At 37.4% G+C, this 13,444-nt stretch overlaps 1 protein-coding gene across 4 annotated transcripts in view; it reads left to right on the top strand.

The window, feature by feature from the left end:
* LOC105081940 (CD302 antigen) overlaps window positions 1–13,444 on the top strand; it is a 103,634-nt gene that overhangs the window by 19,449 nt on the left and 70,741 nt on the right. For 3 of the 4 annotated variants that reach the window (XR_006720526.2, XM_010971363.3, XM_045507570.2), the window contains exons 7-13: window positions 444–638; window positions 1,541–1,698; window positions 3,178–3,288; window positions 3,838–3,926; window positions 4,162–4,331; window positions 6,423–6,622; window positions 8,039–8,181. Coding sequence is in view for 3 of the 4 variants with exons in the window: in XM_010971363.3 (XP_010969665.2) it covers window positions 444–638; window positions 1,541–1,698; window positions 3,178–3,288; window positions 3,838–3,926; window positions 4,162–4,331; window positions 6,423–6,622; window positions 8,039–8,181 (1,066 nt within the window). In the remaining variant the exon portion in view is untranslated. The remainder of the gene's footprint in view (window positions 1–443; window positions 639–1,540; window positions 1,699–3,177; window positions 3,289–3,837; window positions 3,927–4,161; window positions 4,332–6,422; window positions 6,623–8,038; window positions 8,182–13,444) is intronic. The other variant, XM_074363764.1, reaches the window with a different exon arrangement.

Genomic DNA, 13,444 nt, shown 5'->3' with positions numbered 1-13,444 from the left:
TTCTTTGTTCAGCAGTGGACATTAATGAACATTCCCTTGCTAAGCTGACCATACATGAAAAAGAGGCTCAACTTCATAATCTCTCAAAGACAGAGAATGGAGAGGAACCTAACAAATCCTGTACCCAGGCAAAGACTTGTTAGCAACCGCACACCTTTCTTCTGTCTACTAGGACCAAGGGCAATACCTCTCTAAATAGTCTGTGCCCAGCCATTTTGCACATCTGTATCACTTTAAAGTCACATTATTAACTGAATCCCTGCAGTCACTCTTATGATACTGTGTACACATTAGGCAGCACATAAATTCATGTCACTGTGCTATCTGACATCACATTCTCCAGTGTTCCAGAACACTATGATTCAAGAAAGAAGGATTTGCAGTGTTATTGATTCAAGGTAGATATGTCTTTACTAGAATATAAATAGCTTCTTTTCCCTCAGATGTTTGGACATACTCCGATACCCGCTGTGATGCAGCAGACTGGCTGCCGAATGATGGATTTTGCTATCTGCTGGTAAATGAAAGTGATTCCTGGGGGAAGGCACGTATGAAATGCAAAACTTTCAGCAGTGACCTCATCAGCATTCATTCTTTAGCAGATGTGGAGGTGGTTGTCACAAAACTCCATAATGGGGGTAAGTTTTTAAAATATTCTCTTTGAGAGGTTTGAAACATTTAAAAATATCTCTATTTTCAGGCACTTAGCAGGAATGAGAAGCTTGCAGTTTGATCCTGAACATCAGCATTGTCCGATAAAGTTTTCTGCAATGCTGGACCCACTCTTTAATCTGTGCTGTCCAGTTCAGTAGCCGCCAGCCACTTGCAGCTTTTGAGCCCTTGAAATGTAACTAGGGCAACTGGAGAACTAAAGTTTTACTTTATTTAATTTTAACTGATTTACAAATTTAAATAGCCACAGGTGGCTAGTGGCTACCAATTTGGCAGTACAACCATTGATTGAATAATTTATAAGCTAAATACTATTCAAATTGCTCCAAACACGTAAGTGATGGTTATTTCACTTTTGTAATTACTTGAAAGCTGAAGAATGAAGAACAAAACACTAGACAGCCACATTGTAACCTTGTCCTAGGATTCTCCAACAGTAATAGCAAATAACACCTGTTCCGTGCCAATGTGGTGCCAGCTGTTTCACCTGGGAGGACAGTATAGCCATTCCATGGCAGGGCTGGACAATATTCCCATTTTAATTCTAGTATCTATAATTGTATTTGTAGAATGTCATTATTTCCCATAAAGCAAGTTTTATCTAAACCAGGTATCAGGAAGCCTCAGCCTACGGATCATAGCACAGCTCTTCCCGCTGGGTACTCGACCTGCATAAGTGACCTGAAAAGCCCTCGTCACCGGGCCTGCCTAACTTGTCAGCATTTTTATAGATTAGTTAAGAATAACATCTTCTGAACTAAAACCTTCTAGGCTCTTCACACCCCATATCAGAATGTAAAAATCAGTAACAGTGTACATATTAAAGTATGGAATTGATAACCAAACCAATAAAACATTTTTCTTTCAGATGCCAAAGAAGAAATATGGACAGGCCTCAGGAACATAAATACACCGACTCTATTTCAGTGGTCAGATGGTACTGAAGTTACTCTAACTTACTGGGATGAGAATGAGCCAGATGTTCCCTACAATAAGACTCCCAACTGCGTTTCCTATTCAGGAGAGGTAGGAAACTGCCTTGGGTTTATTTATAGCCTCATTGTTACAGCCAGTAGTCTAATAATAACATGAAGATGACTTTGGTTGGGGTATTTTTGTTTGAACTGGGAAATAAAAGTAACAGCACTGTAGATTGTCTTTGTAGGAGCTGCTGAAAAAGGTAAATGAAGCAACCTCTAAAGCAGCAGTCCAGTTCCTGTTGGAGAGCATCTGCTCTGGTGTGAAACAGATCAAGAGAATCCCTTTAGAGCTCCAGTTCTTGTGCCGGATTGGTTCTGATAAGCTGCTTTCTCCCAGGACCATCAGGGCAATATTTAACGTGTAGCCACAGTTTAACCTGAAAAACCCTATCTTCTCATGTTTAGATCAAGTGTAATGTTAATACTACTTGGAGAAGTAAAATAATATTTGTTTTAAAAAATATTAGGTCTGACTTTGTTCAGAGAACATCTTACGCCTATAGAATGCATAAATATTTATTGAACATGCTTCAGTTAAGAGTCCAAAATAAGCTGTATCTTGAGCCAAAAGGACGTATGCACCCCTATATTTTTGTTTGTACCACTTTCCTGTGGCCTCCTAATTGTTTCTAGGAGGCTGATTGTGTCACCCAAACTTCTAGAGAGACTTAAATGTAAGCAATAAATGGTAGGGCTGTTTAGAAGTGTTTCCACAGTAAAGGTGTATTTAGAAAGGTGTAAAGCTGAATTTAAAAGGGTATCACATTTGCTATTCTACTTAAGAGGATACACAGGATATCTTTAAAAGAGTGTCAAAGATAGAAATGAGGTCCCATAGGCCAGAGCAAACTGATGGCATACCTAGACAGCATTCCAACGTTCAAAACTGACCCTGATCACAAGTGACTTACTAAAATTTAATTGAAAGAAAGCAGAGTGACTTAAGCAAAACGAATATTAAGCAGCATATTTGAAAGACAGAACTTTCACATCTAGACTGAAGTACAGTTAGAAGAAACTTTTGATTCTAAAATTCTTAGAGAGTAACTATTCTAATCACCATCCTCACCTTACATATGAGGAAACTGAGACAGGGTGGTTAGGTGACCTGCCCAAAAGTTGTGAACCTCTGGACAAACTCTGGCCGTGTCATGGAGGACGATGAGAGCACTGGCAGCTCTTTGTGAGCTGGGTCCTTCTCTCTTCAACCTCTATACTAAGTGTCCTTTGATGGTTTTATTGTTACTCTCATAAGAAAATGAAATTCATCCCCACTGTGACCTTGAGGTGATGCTGAAATAATAGGCTTCCAGGCCTGGGGGTAGCATTTTCTAGGAGTCTGTTCTCAGATTTAATCATTCATTTATATTCATTCTCTCCCCCTCCCTTTCCTCCTTCCCCTCCTCCTCCTCCTCTCCCTCCCTTTAGATGTGAGAAGAAGCTATCTTGATTAAAATGAGTTAAGTTCTAAATATGTGGCAGATAATTTCTCTTGTGGGAAAAATTATTTTCTGTTTTTTAAAAGCTAGGTCAGTGGAAGGTCCAATCATGTGAAGAGAAACTTAAATATGTATGTAAGAAAAAGGGACAAAAATTGAATGATACAAGATCTGATAAGATGTGTCCTCCAGATGAGGTACGTAAAACCCCTGTATAAATTTTTCTAAGCAGTATTATACCTTCTTGGTTAGAGATGGTAGTTGAGACTTAAACAATTTAGACTTGGGAAATAGAAGAATTCACTAGCTTCTGTTCATTGACATTAGAGCAAGCCAGAAGGCAATGAATGAGTCATAGTGTATCAGCATTCTTAGAAAAGAAAGAAGAGTTATAGGAAAAAAATTACTTACTAATGAATTTCTATAAAAATGTATATGATTACTATCCTCAATGCTGATTTCTTACTTCTACTTATATTATTCTTATTCAAAAATCATTGAACCAATGACTGTTATACTCTTATGATGAGCTAGGCACTAGGGGGTAAAGAAAATTAGGACATACCCGCTGTCTGACACAGGCTCCCAGTCTTATGGACGTTATCCATGAAATTGTATCCCACCCTCATCATGTCCTTCATTTCTGTAAGTTGTAAGACATTACCAACGTAGCAGAACCTTGCATGTCAGAGGGGGACATAATCAAATCTGGAAGACAGTATGATGGTATTTTTCCTCTGATACAGGACTGGAAAAGGCATGGAGAAACCTGTTACAAGATTTACAAGGATGAGGTCCCTTTTGGAACCAACTGCAATCTGACTATAACTAGCAGGTGTGACCATCCGTAAACATGTACTAGTGAACTTTTAACTCCTAGTTCCTTTTCTAAATAATCTTCATAAGAGAAAGGTGCTCTACACTGGAATTTGACACAACATTGTAAAATGACTATAACTCAATAAAAAAAAAGTTAAAAAAAAAAAGAAAAACAAAAAAGGTGCATCTTCAATTTATATAGTAATTCAGCCATTCTGAAAACACCTACTGATTTGACTCTCGTTTTGTAGATTTGAGCAAGAATACCTGAATGATATGATTAAAAAGTATACTAAGTCTCCAGGCAAATACTTCTGGACTGGCCTGAGAGATACAGATGCAAGTGGAGAGTATAGCTGGGCAAGTGTCGGTGGAGTAAAGCGGGCTGTTACCTTTTCCAACTGGAATTATCTTGAGCCAGGTGAGTGCCTTGGCCCTTAAAGTAGCAGAACACAGTGACTTGGGAGATGCAGCTCTCCTCCCAAATCTGGTCTTCACTTACCTTTGAAATATGAAGGGGGTGATGATCTTCAGGGCTGTCACAGAGTCTATCTACGGAACCATAAATAGAAGCAGTGACTGCATCTTCCCTGTGAAATCCTCGGAAACTGCCCAACAAAAACCAGAAAACTTGGTTCTCAAAAACCACCACCTAATGGCACAGAGCTAGAAGAGTCAGTGCGACATTTTTATCTTTTCCATGTAAGTCTCAAACAGCATCTGGAAGCTTCATTGTGGAGCATTTTACATTTTCATCTCTCTGCCTCCTAACCTCTTTCTCCAAAATTGAGTGTGTTTATTTCCACTATTCTCAGTGGGTGAGAATTAAGGAGGCAATGTAGATTCTGTTTATTCTGGAAGTTAGTTTATCCTTCTTTAACCAGCCTAAAAGTACTGACCATAATTAGCCATAGAATCAGAACATTTGAACCAGGAAAGGCTTCAGAAGTCCCTTCTGATTTTAGCGTTAAGAAGGCAGAGAAGCTTAGAAAGGTGATTTACTTGACAAAGGTTACCTGGTTATTGAATTGGTAAAATCCAGATCTCCTGGTTTTTAATCCAATGCTTGTTAGAGGATTTTGGCTTTGTATGAGACAGCAGTTGTAAAGCATTTGACTTTTCTTCCTCTGAATTATTTATATTTTCTTGTGTTTGTATAATGTGATCATGAAGACCATTTTTTATCACAGAGAAACGAATGTGTGAGTATGTAGTTAAGCACAATATTTGAAATAGATTATGCCCATAAAATTTGTAACATAGGGTCATCACATAAAGTAAGTGCCACTGATAATAACAAGCTCATTTTTTTACTTGTAGAAGATGGAGGATACAGATGCTAATCCAGGTTAAATTTCATCTTAAATTAGGGAAGTCTGGTAGAGAAAACACATGATTTCTTTTATAGACACTTAGATGTCCTAGAGTCAATGTCACATTCTTCACGGATAAGCCTCAGTGGTTGGAAGGGTGCTCAGGAAGGAGCTATAACGTCTATTCTCTCAGTCCTGTAGCCAGAAAGACTGCCCTTAAGCCCTCTTTACCATTATTACTCCCAAATTCAGCCAGCTTGGTCTGCAGTAGGCAAGACATGGGTAGGGGGCAGACCAGGGGAGCATAGCACCCCCTTCCAGGGTAACACAGCATTGTTTTTCCCAGTTCCTTGTTCCTCTTGCTGTCCATGTATGATGAGACATGAAACCATACAGCTTTTCTGTGTGATGGAATGGAAGTTGTTCTCATCACTTTGCAACATGTGCTCTTCTTGTCCTGTGCCCACTTTAGACAGTGTGACGGAATGGAAAAGGGAGAATGGCATTTTGCCGGACAAATCTGGGTTCAAGTTCTGACACCACCATTCACTAACTATGGTTGTGGGCAAGCCACTCATTCTCCCTCTGGAAATGGGTCTGGCAGTACAAACTGTCGTTAAATGTTGTCGTGAATAAATAAAATTCTGGCTGCTGTAAAATAAATAGTAAACAAATGTATGTTACCTACACACCTCCTTCTACCTTTATCGGACCAGCCCTGGCTTTGGATCTGAACCTGGGAGAGTTTTGTTTTGAAGTTTACTAAGGTGCTTAAAAACTGTTGAAAGTTGTCAGGTGACTATGAGCGACTTAGGCTATTCTGAGCATCATTGTGGTTTAGGGTACAGCTCTGCACACACACTGCCTGGATTGCAATCCCGGGTCAACCATTTACTAACATGCAACCTTGGACAAATCACGAATCCTCGCTGTACCTCAGTATGACAGTAGAATCTACTCTATAGTTTTTTTGTGAGGATCAATTCACTTAATCCTCTTAGAATAGTACCCAGCAAAAAGTAAACACTCCTCTATATTACCATCATCATTACTATTGTGAACAACACATTTATTTCCTCCATTTGCTTTCCTACTCTCTCTCCTCACCTTGAGTCAAACATAGAGTGTAGGCACTAGAAAATGTTTGGACTTTAATTTTTAAATGTAATTTTTAATTATACTTTTTAATTCAACCCCAGCTTCTCCAGGAGGGTGTGTGGCCATGGCTACTGGAAAGTCTCTTGGAAAGTGGGAGGTAAAAGACTGCAGAAGCTTCAGAGCACTTTCAATTTGCAAGAAAATAAGTGAGCCCCCTAAGCCTGAAAAAGCAGCCCCCAAGCCTGAAGACCCCTGTCCTGAAGGCTGGCATAGTTTCCCCTCAGGTCTTTCTTGTTATAAGGTAAAGTAATATTCTCATTCAATCCTTGAATGAAGTTATCTCTCTACTATCCTAGTCCAGGTCCTTGTACAAACCAGGCTCCTCCCCAGACACATACCTCACCTACCAAAGTGTTTGGGAGCACAGAGTCCTTGTCAGGACATCGTCGAACCTCTGGTGTTGGATAACTCATTCCCATGCAAACTTATGTGCTACCCCAAAGAGCAGGGCCAGAGTGAGAACTGGCTCTTTCCTAGAGTTCTTTGGTTCTGGGAAGTTGGGTGAGCTGCATGCCATGCTGATACTTTGCTTATGATTCTCAAATCCCTCTAATTATTGTTGTCTTATCACCTTTTACAAGTCAAAGAATTTATTTTAGGGTCTGTATCAATCAATCAACTGTTGCCACAAAGAAATTGTTACTTACCATCCCAAAGTTCAGTGGCTGTGACAACAAACATTTAGTCACATGCTTACAGATCTCTAGGTCAGATAGGGTGTGACTGATCGCGTTGGGGCTTGAACGGTCAGCTCTGCTTTCAGCTGTGCTGGGCTCCAGGCTGTAAGTTGGGGTCTGCTGCCCTTCAACCTGGGTCTCAGGCCGAAGCGGCAACAGCTGGCAGGGGCTTGTTTTCTTCTTACTCAGTTACTAGAACCTGAGAAGCAAGCCTAACCCATAAGCATATTTCAGGTTTCTGCTCACTTTACTTACACTACTGCCCCATCGATCACAGCAAGTCACATGGCTGAGCCCCAAGTCAAGGCACAGGGATGTACACTTCATCCACCAGGAGGCCATGATGGCAAGAACACATAACTATATAGTAGGCACTGAAGAATCAGGACCAGTAACTCAACCTACCATTGTGTCATCTGCTCCTTCTTCTTTTAAAATGACTATGGCTCCTTTGGCATAAAATCAGTCATCACAAACCAAAGAAACAGTCCAAAGTGGCAAGTTTTGTTTTGCTACCTCCTGTGATCATTCGCACACCAGTGCAGCCTGCCCTTTGAGTCTTCTTATCAGAAAATAATCCTGAACTTGTGCATGTCTCAATGTATTTTGTTCAAAATTATGTTGTTAGCACGTTTCTTTGCAGAAGTCTTCTCCCAAAGCATTCATGTGTGCTCTTTACAACCTTGCCTGCTGGTCATTTTATCTCTCAAGGTCCTTGCGAGGCAGGAGAATATGGTATCATATTGGCGCGGTTCCCCAGGCTGGCTGAGGAAGGCCATCCGCCTGATAGCAGGGGCTGGCACCTGTGCTGGCCTTTAGTGGGCACTTTCTGTGTCACAGTATGTGTGCCTTTACCTCTGTCTTTATGACACCTGTAAAGATTCATTTCAGGGGCCAACATTCTTGACTGTGATTGACTATAAAGTTATGAATACTTTATGATTATACCAGAAAACAAATTAACATTATATTTTGTTAAGCTATTTCACGTAGAAAGAATTGTAAGAAAGAGGAACTGGGAAGAAGCCGAGAGATTCTGTCAAGCACTTGGAGGACACCTTCCTAGCTTCAGTCATATGAATGAAATAAAGGAATTTCTTCACTTTTTAATGGACCAGTTCAGGTAATACTTTCAGAATGAGATCTTCTATGCTAAATTTGATGTCCTCTAGGTATTCAGAATTGACATGTTTTATTCTCTAAAAGGATCATTCAGTACTTTAACAGTCATTCAACATCAAGAATTTTTATGTGCAAGACACTATGAGGGAGATCAGAGATGAGGGGGACAGAGTCACCACCCTTTGTGTGGTGTAATGAAGTCCAACAGTGAGGAGAAGAAAGATATGGTGAAAAATATAGAACATAGGCCAAGAGAGGCCATGGGAATTCAGAGGAGGGAGAAAGTGTTTTGGGGAGGTATAATTGGGGAAAATGTTATGAAGAAGGATGTTCTTTGGAAGTAAGGTAACGTTTGAAAGGTAAGATGGGAGAAGGATCCAGGGAAAACAGAACCTAAGCAAAGAAACTGAGACCAAAATATACAGATATGGTCAGAGAGAAATGAGCCATACAACCTAGCTAGAAAATGGAATTTGGATATGAAATTGGAATGTTTTGTCTTGCCAGGGAAGGAGTTTGATCTTAAATCAATAAGCAGAAAACAAACAAACAAAAACAAAGTGTGTGTGTTTGTGTGTGTGTGTCGGGGGAGAGAGAGAGAGAGAAAGAGAAAGACAGACAGACATGGTAGGTAGATGCAGGGCAACTAGTTATAAGGCTATCACAGACCCTCTGGTGGAAAACCACATTGAAGAAGGGCAGTAAGTTGGGGCAGTAAGGAAGTGATCAGAGACGTTTCAGAGTCAGCCACTGTGATCTTGACGTTGAGGTAGGAGGGCTCCTGAGCAGTTTTCCTGATGTCCTTGAGGATAATGCGGAGAAATAGGAGCCAGGTGTTGCTATCATAGGAGGAAATTTTTTTCTGAAGCTTTGGGGACGATCATGGGTACAATGGAATTCAACATCACAATTAATTTTACCCTTCATTTGTTGAACCAAAAAGAAGGCCCAAATCTGTAAATCAAGGATTCAGGGTATACCAGGCAAAATTATGGAAAAGAAATCACCTTCTCCTGGAAGGAACAAGCCACAAAGTGTTTCAAAATCAAGACATTTTGATAAAAGTCTGTATTTTTTACCCTTCTTTTAAATTAAAACAACTGGCAACATTTTCATATTGCAGCAATAATTAGTTAGTGCTGAGCAGCCAGTGGACAGCAAAATAGGGCATCACCCTCCAATTTTTTGTGTTCTCTAATTTAGTACTCCTTGACCACTTCACTTGTTTATGTTATGTGTTTGTCCCATATTAACCTAAATAGGATTGAGTTGATAATCACAAATGTAATACAAAAACTAGAATGGAAAAATTAAAAGAATGGGCAAAATTATATTGTGCAAATGTGAACAAAAAAGCTAGAGTCACAGTATTAATATTAGATAAAATACAGTAAAAATAAAAATGCATTAAATGAGATCTACTTACCCTTGATTAAAGGTACAATCTACAATGAAGTTATTACAGTCAAGAAATTTATGCATTTAAAATAAATAGCTTCAAAATATATAAGGCAAAAAATTAATTAGTAAAAATTTCCAGTAAATAATGGTAATAGGAGACTTTAAATGCTCATCTCATTTATCAACAAATGAGACAGGCAAAATAGAAATAATATAGAATATGTGCATAGTGTAATTAAAGTTGGTTTAATAATATTTTCTTTGTAGATTAAAAAGTCTATATATACTTCGTCTTCAAGCTCTTTGCCTGGATCACTTAAAATAGTTGATACTAAGCCAAAAAAAACCCAAAACCCTAAAATTCCAAAGTGGTATAATTATACAGGTTACATTAGCAGTGAAATCAAATCCTCTCCACTTGTAAATTTAGTGTTTTTAAGGAGTCTTTTGGCAAGTAAATTGAAACTGTATGGATGATAATAAAAACACTCATTCTGAAATGCATGAGATATAGCCAAAGCTATAGTTGGAGGTACATTAATAGCTTTAAGGGCTTTCATTATTAAACAAAAATAATGAAAATAAGCATTCACCTAAGAGTGAAAATATTTATCAATATAGATACAAGGAAACCATAAAAAAGAACCTAATAAAGATAAAAGTGAAATTAATGAACTAGAAAATAGAAAAGCAGTAGAACTGATAAATCCTAGAGGTATATCTCTAGAAATAAAACCACAAAATATAAGAAAAAAAATCTACTGATGACTAAATCATGAAAACAGAAAAGACAACAGATACTTAAAATGAAACCTGAGTAAGGGATTATAAAATATGAAACCCATTTAATGGAGAAATTTTTAATTGGTAAGAAGCCTATGCATAATTCTATGCTATTCTACATGAAATTATTAAAGTGAACAATTTTTAGAGAAATATAAATTAGTTTACAGTTGATTTAATAAATAGAAATCCAGTAATCCAATAGCCATGGAAAAAAATGGAAAAGTTGACAAAGAATTTCTTCCAAGAAAGAGATGGGAACTACGTATCTGATACTGTATGTGAATTACTTTATATTTTTAAAAAGAGATCATTACCATGTGTTTCAATAGTACAGGCAAGAGCTTGCATTCCATTACATGGGAGCTAATGCAAGCATCCGGTTTCACAAACTAGTCTAGTTCTGATATCACAGCCTGTCAAAGATAGCACAAAGAATTATCAGCCAACTTCATGACTAGACATGTGAAAATGTTAATACTAACAAGTGACATAATAACAAACACTAATATAGTGTTTTATCATGTGCCAGATAATGTCCTAAGTGGTTTCTATTAATTAATCCTTACAACAGCCTGTGAAGTGGGTCCTGTTACTATGCCCATTTTATCTAAATGGGGAGATGGAGACACAGAGAAGTAAAATAACTTGCCCAAATTTATATAACAAGTAAGTAAAAGATCCAATATATGAACCCATTAGAGCTCACTTTCTTAACCCACTACATTACACTACCTCAAAATAACATATTTGACAACGTAGGATTTCTTCAACGAGTACAAGTTTGGATCATTACTAGGAACTCTCTATATTTAGTCAAATAAGTGATCATCTTAATAGGTGCTGAAAATGCATCTGGTAAAATTCACTGTTCATACCTGGCTTAATATATGAATATATCATATACTTAGCATATTTAATTAATATAATTAACATAAATTTTATTAAATTAAGAATAGAAGTGTAATTCAAGCTATAGTCATACCACACAATGGTTAAACATTAAATGCATTTCTGTGAAAGTCAGAAAAAGGTAAAGATCCCCAGTGTCATCACTTTTGTTTATCTTGATTTGGAATTTAGCCCCTGAACATTAAGATTTAAAAAACAGTATGCATGAAAAGAACATGCAAATGTTTATAATATATTAAGTGAGAAGAAAGGCAAATTTTAAAAGGGTAAAAAATATACTATTTATATCAAAAAGTAGACAGAAAAGATCATCGTTGTTACCTCTGGGAGGTAAGATTTTGAATGAGGTTTTAAATGTTTGAACATTTTACATTTTCCAGATTTGTATTAGCATACTCACTATTATGTTTTCCTCATTAAAGGAAGTGAAGTCCCATTTTAGTGTGCTGGGAACCTGATGTAAAATACAATACATGTGTTCCATAAATATTCATTTATTAAGCATCTATTGTATAATTTCAGATATATTAGACTTCATTTTTTAGCATTAGAAATTAATATACAAAACTTCATTGCACGCTAACTAAGCTAATTTGGATATACAAACTCTTAAGTTCTTTTTCAGGCTACTGTTTCTTGGCTACTCCCCACAACCTTGATAGTAGAGTATAATGAATGCAAAATTCAGACCAGTCTTTCCAGATACACATTTATTAAACATTCATTGAAATGGGCACAAAACATGTCATACAATCTGTTTTGTAAGCTTACAACATCCCAGTAGTCTGTCCCTTTAGGTGTTCCAATGACCATCTTGTGTGGAAGTTTCATTTAAAGTAACTGTGCTGATGTTCCAGAGGCAGGATTCATTCTGTTCCCATTGTAAGTGGCATAAGGCAGTCCCAATACCTGACCCAAAGACTGGACATGGGACCAGTTAGAGATCAGGCCACAGATACATTTCTAATGATACAGACTACCAGCTTCACGAGATTCTACTACCCTTTCATGAGGAGTGAGAGTGTCGCTAAGTATTTTTAGCTATTCCTCACGTCTTGAATAACTTGAATTTTTACCAGTAAAAGCCCATTTCTAACATCTTGCTGATAAACAAGCATCTAATTTTGCTGATGTAAACTTATTTCTGAAATTCACTTTGCTAATGACCAAAGCCTCAGGTATGGCTTTTGGATCACAGAGGGCCTTGTGGTGGCCACCTCTGGAGCATAACCTCTCTAATACCCTGCTGATCCTCGCTGAAGAGAGAATTTTGAGCAGGGCAATTTACTAGCCCTTAGATCTCAAGGATCTCAAGCTTGACACACAAAATATCATACTGTCTAGGCCAAGGTATTTTTAAGGAAAATACTGGCAATACTGGCATAAACAAACTGGACTTTGAATAACCCCAAGCAAGAGGCTAGAAAACTTTAACTGGTTCAGGGAGCCATTGGTAAGTACTAAGCAATAAGGTTGAAGATACCATCAGCCCTCCATATCTTCAGGTTTCACTTCTGTAGATTCAATCGAAAATATTTGGAAAAATATTCCAGAAAGTTCCAAAAAAGCAAAACTTGAATTTGTCTCATGCTAGCAACTATTTACATAAACATTTACACCATATTGGGTATTATAAGTAATCTAGAGATAATTTAAAGTATATGGGAAGGTGTGTATAGGTTATATGCAAATACTACATCATTTTATATAAGGGACTTGAGCATCCTCAGATTTTGGTATGTGGAGAGGTCATGGAACTAATCCTTCATGGATACCAAGGGACAGTTGTATTTGTGGGAATCACCTGATGAAAAATTGAGTATCTTATGTGATATAAATGATCATTAAGAGCTTCTATATACAAAATAGAGTACGCTAGAAAACAAAAGTCTGAGAGAGAATTTTTCTTGATTTCTTTATTTCTAATCACACTTGCTGAGTTCCCCCCCATTAAAAATTAATACAAGTTTATTATGTAAAATTTGGGAAATATAAAAAATGATAATGAAGAAAATTAAAATCACCTCAAATCCTAGCTCCTAGTTATAAACATAGTTAACATTTAGTATAAATCCTTTCCATTTTTTTCCATTCCTATATATATAGGTTATTTTTCACAGAATATACAATGTTTAATTTTTTTCTGATCACAAAAGTAATACGTATCG

This window comes from Camelus bactrianus, chromosome 5 (genome assembly GCF_048773025.1).
Source record: "Camelus bactrianus isolate YW-2024 breed Bactrian camel chromosome 5, ASM4877302v1, whole genome shotgun sequence".
In the NCBI taxonomy this organism is placed as follows: domain Eukaryota; kingdom Metazoa; phylum Chordata; class Mammalia; order Artiodactyla; family Camelidae; genus Camelus; species Camelus bactrianus.
Note: the sequence above shows the minus strand (reverse complement) of the source record. Positions and strands in the feature narration are given on the sequence as shown.